The following is a 4,081-nucleotide window of genomic DNA, read 5'->3' as shown; positions in this document are numbered from 1 at the left end:
GTGGGTCGGGGATGGCCTGGGGCGTCAGACATGAAACTGGGCCATGCCGGCGGCGAGACGCGTTTGGGGTACGCTGCTCGACGCCAGTTTTTTGTCTAGCGCCCTCATTTTCATTTTGATGCCTGTTTGGGGAATCCGGCTGGAATGCTCTATGTTCCGTCAAATTTTATCAAAATTTTGACTAAAATAAGTTGTATCGCCGGCACCCAGGCTTGGGAACGGTTGGGTCCACTGGTGGGTGAACCTCATGCGAGTTACCAAGCACGCCCTTAAGAATTCCAACATAGATGGAATGAATCTTTTTTAACCAAAATAGATGGAATGAAAACAGGAATCATCGAATTATCCTGCTGTATCTTTTGAATTACCGGTTTCTATATAATCCTTATAGTATCCAAAAATAAGCTCCTGCAACCCTATTTATTTTTCGACATGAATACTTGATTGATTTCAGAGAGCTGGCACTTTGGCAATCTATATATGTGTGCGTCAGAGTTGTGAGGACCGTCAAAGCTCGTTTGCGATTGTCAGCCGTCAGGAAGTTATAAGATGAAGAGGCAACCACTGATCATGGTGATGATATTGCTCTCTTTCTTCAGCAGTACCCGGGGAAGAAGGTCAATGCTCTCCGAAGATGACATGGAGAAAGAGCTCAAGATGCTCAACAAGCCGTATGTCATATCCTTTAAGGTAACTCTGCATCGGAACAAACAGTTTGTTTTGAAGTCTCAAGATGGCTCATGGATCCGAATCTGAGGTCTAATTATTTATTTTATGAAATGATAGGATAATTCTGGTGTCGTTTTTGATTGCGTGGACATTTATAAGCAGCCTGCCTTCGATCACCCTCTCCTCAAAGACCACAAACTACAGGTGAGACTTGGAGTCCGCATCACCACAGTCAGTATTTTTTTAATCTTCCCTTCCAAGAATTTGTAGGGAAAAAAGATTGTTTTGATCTAATAAATTGTCGAAGATGATACGGAAAACATGTACAGTCTGTGGTTTATGTTATATCGATATAATTCCAGGTCTCTGACCGACGCTTTGGAAATACGTCAGAGTTTTAAGAGAGTTCTATGCTCTCTCTCACATTCTAAAATTGCTTAAGATAAATTGCATAGTGCTTGTCAATTTTTTTTTCTTTTTTGTGCATAGTGCTTGTCAATTCTTATTTGATTTGATGTGTACAAATTGTAGATAATAGAATTTTCTGACAAACCTGAACTCTGGTAATAGTTCGCGCCAAGGCCAAGTTCCAGCACTGGCTTAGCGTCAACAGGAGGAAGTTGCCCTAACGGAACTGTCCCGATCCGGAGAACTCTGAAGGAAGATCTTGTAAGGGAAAGTGCACGTTCTCCGGTGTACAAACAAACGAAAGACACCAGTACAGTTGATGGGTTGCATGTAGGTTGCCACTGTCAAACCTTTCTCCTGACTGGCTGTAAATAAGATTCTGTTACAAAATCATTTTATGTTCATCACTGATCAGTGGCGGAGCCACGCTTTGGCTGTGTTGTCATTTGACTACCCAGTTTTTTGGCAATACAAGCTTGAAGTATCTAAAAAATAATTAAAAATTTAGATAAATACATGTATTTGACTACACAATTTTAACATGACTACACAGAGTTGATGTTCTGCCTCCGCCACTGTCACTGATGGACTCCACAATGTTACTCATTATTATCTTGACAAACGGCTAATTCTCTTGGTTCATGGCATGGCTTTCCACTAGTTCGCCCGGGTGTTGTTTAACAGTAATGACGGCACGCCATTCCAGGGCGCGAGCGCTGTGGTCGAGGCGTATCAGCTCGCTTTTCCGCCAGAGGCTGCTTCCCTCGCTCAGATAATAGTCGTGGATGACAGGCCTACCAATGCCACAGCCGTGCAAACTGGATGGCATGTAAGTTCTGTTCTGACATTTGAAAAGCCCAAGTGATTATACAGTTGCTGTGACATTGTCTCTGACACTCGTATCTGTTGCTTAACCCAGATCGACATAAGCCTCGAAGGCGACAGCCAAACTCGTTTCATGGTTTTCTGGACGGTGCGTACAGTAAACAAAATTTTATTCTATGGACCAAACTGTGTTTTATTTAATGCTAATACATTTACTGTCTCTAATATACAGGTCGATAACTACCAAGAGACCGGCTGCCCCAACATGCTATGCCCAGGATTTGTGCTGATGAACCAAGCTCTCACCCCTGGGATGGTCCTCCCAACAGGAACACCAGTTACTATGGACATCGAGAAGGTGATCACCTTCACTCATCACACTGCATGCCTAGAATAACTTCATGTTGGCAAGTGTTCCTGAAATTCAGTTATTATTATGTTGTTTTCAGGACGAGTCCGGGAACTGGTTAGTTTTCCTCAACACAGAGCTGGTCGGCTACTTCCCAGGCCCTATCGTCAACGGCATGAGCAGCGGCACCCAGGTCCAGATGGGAGGCAGCGTGTACTCGCCGCCGAGCCTGAATGCGAGCCCTCCCATGGGCAGTGGCGTCCCACCGCTCCCCGGCCCTTACAACGGCGCCGCCAAATTTACGCGGATTTCGTTCCACGGCCCCAAGGGCTTCACCTATAGGACAACCAATGATGTCGCCAACTCGACCATCTACAATGTGATGGTCACTTCAACGTCACCGGACGGCCCGGAGGGAGTTGCCTTCCAGTATGGTGGTCCTGGAGGCTCATGGAAGCAGCGTGCAGCTGCTGCTTCTGTTACTTCAGCGACCGGATCATCTTTATGCTAACTGCAAACGCCTATACGAGTATTTTGTAGATCGTGTCTGTGTTTGAGCTCCCGGAAGAATAAAAATTGCGTTCTTGTTATAGTGACTAGTAAAATGCCTGTATGTTGCCATGGGTAAAAAAAATGGTTAAAGTACAAACATCAACCATTAGAAATTAAGATACATACAAAATACCGACAGTGAAAGAAAACCAATAATTTTTTTGACACCATTACCGTAGGGGAAGCCCCTAAGGTTTTAATTTTATATCAATTTGAACAGGATAACAACAAGCCGCACTGCAAGGCGGATTATTTCAGGGTTGGAGAAAGTGTCTCAGAAAGCGTAGAAATATTTTTTTTTCCGATCAAGGAGCATAGTCCTAGCCTCTGCATCCAAAGAATGCACACAGCTTTCTTCTTTATTAAATTATTCGCAATGCCTTACAAGAGAAATACAAAGATCAATCTTGAAGCCTCATTCCTAGCGACAACTCGCTATACCTTCATCGAGGGGGGGACCATGAACAAGGTCATATTCCCTCACGGTACACCAACACACATCATCCAAACAGCAAAACCCTGAGGGTGTGCCATTGCACACGTCGCAGAGTTCGCAACCGCCATCTATCTCGAACCCATCTCCAAGCGAGATCAACGTATTGACCATGCCAGGCCTGCCGTCGATGTCACCATAACACCAAACAGCTCCACCATCCTGCCCGCGTCCAGCAATCATCACCCGTCTTCGATACCCCGCAACTCCACACCGCTGAGAATCATTGACGACAACGTGGTAGATGAACACCACTCGACCAAAAACCACCACCATCTAGCCGCTGCTCCAAAAACGATGCCCCAATAGGTAGCACGACGCAGGAAGCGTCATCATCTTCCGATCATGGCTAGACCTAGGGTTCCCCCGGAGCAGCACAAGTGAGTTCCCACGGACTGCGACGACGATGCCTTCAAGAAGGAAGCGACGCTTAACGCTGCCATCGCCCGCCAATCTTGACACGGTTTTCACCGTTAGCCGCGAGTCCCCAACTCGGCGAGAGCAAACGGAGAGGCTAGCAAAGATGATGCCTTCGTAGGGGAACGACGCCAATAGTCGCCGCCATCATCCGCCAAGAACGAAGTCAAGGCTCGGTGTTCACCGATGGCCCCTTCGCCGCTAGCTCATCGTCGACTAGATCTTCATCGCATGGGTAGAGGGATCTCGTGATCCGCCACCCCAGCAACCAGCCGACCTCCTCCGGCGAAGAAGAAGAAGGCCGCCTCCACCGTCGAACCCAAGGCTGCTGCCCCGGGCGACGTCGTACCGCGGGAGAAGCCCAAGAT

General features: G+C 46.8%; 1 protein-coding gene across 1 annotated transcript; it reads left to right on the top strand.

The window, feature by feature from the left end:
* Nucleotides 1–514: 514 nt before the first annotated feature.
* Nucleotides 515–2,811, top strand: LOC127318663 (protein neprosin-like). Its single transcript, XM_051349136.2, has 8 exons — nucleotides 515–690; nucleotides 787–873; nucleotides 1,240–1,407; nucleotides 1,493–1,558; nucleotides 1,739–1,906; nucleotides 1,997–2,050; nucleotides 2,135–2,260; nucleotides 2,352–2,811. The coding sequence occupies exons 1-8, from the start codon at nucleotides 550–552 to the stop codon at nucleotides 2,760–2,762; spliced, it is 1,221 nt and encodes a 406-aa protein (XP_051205096.2). The 5' UTR covers nucleotides 515–549; the 3' UTR covers nucleotides 2,763–2,811.
* Nucleotides 2,812–4,081: the final 1,270 nt, after the last annotated feature.

This window comes from Lolium perenne, chromosome 7 (genome assembly GCF_019359855.2).
Source record: "Lolium perenne isolate Kyuss_39 chromosome 7, Kyuss_2.0, whole genome shotgun sequence".
NCBI lineage: Eukaryota > Viridiplantae > Streptophyta > Magnoliopsida > Poales > Poaceae > Lolium > Lolium perenne.
Note: the sequence above shows the minus strand (reverse complement) of the source record. Positions and strands in the feature narration are given on the sequence as shown.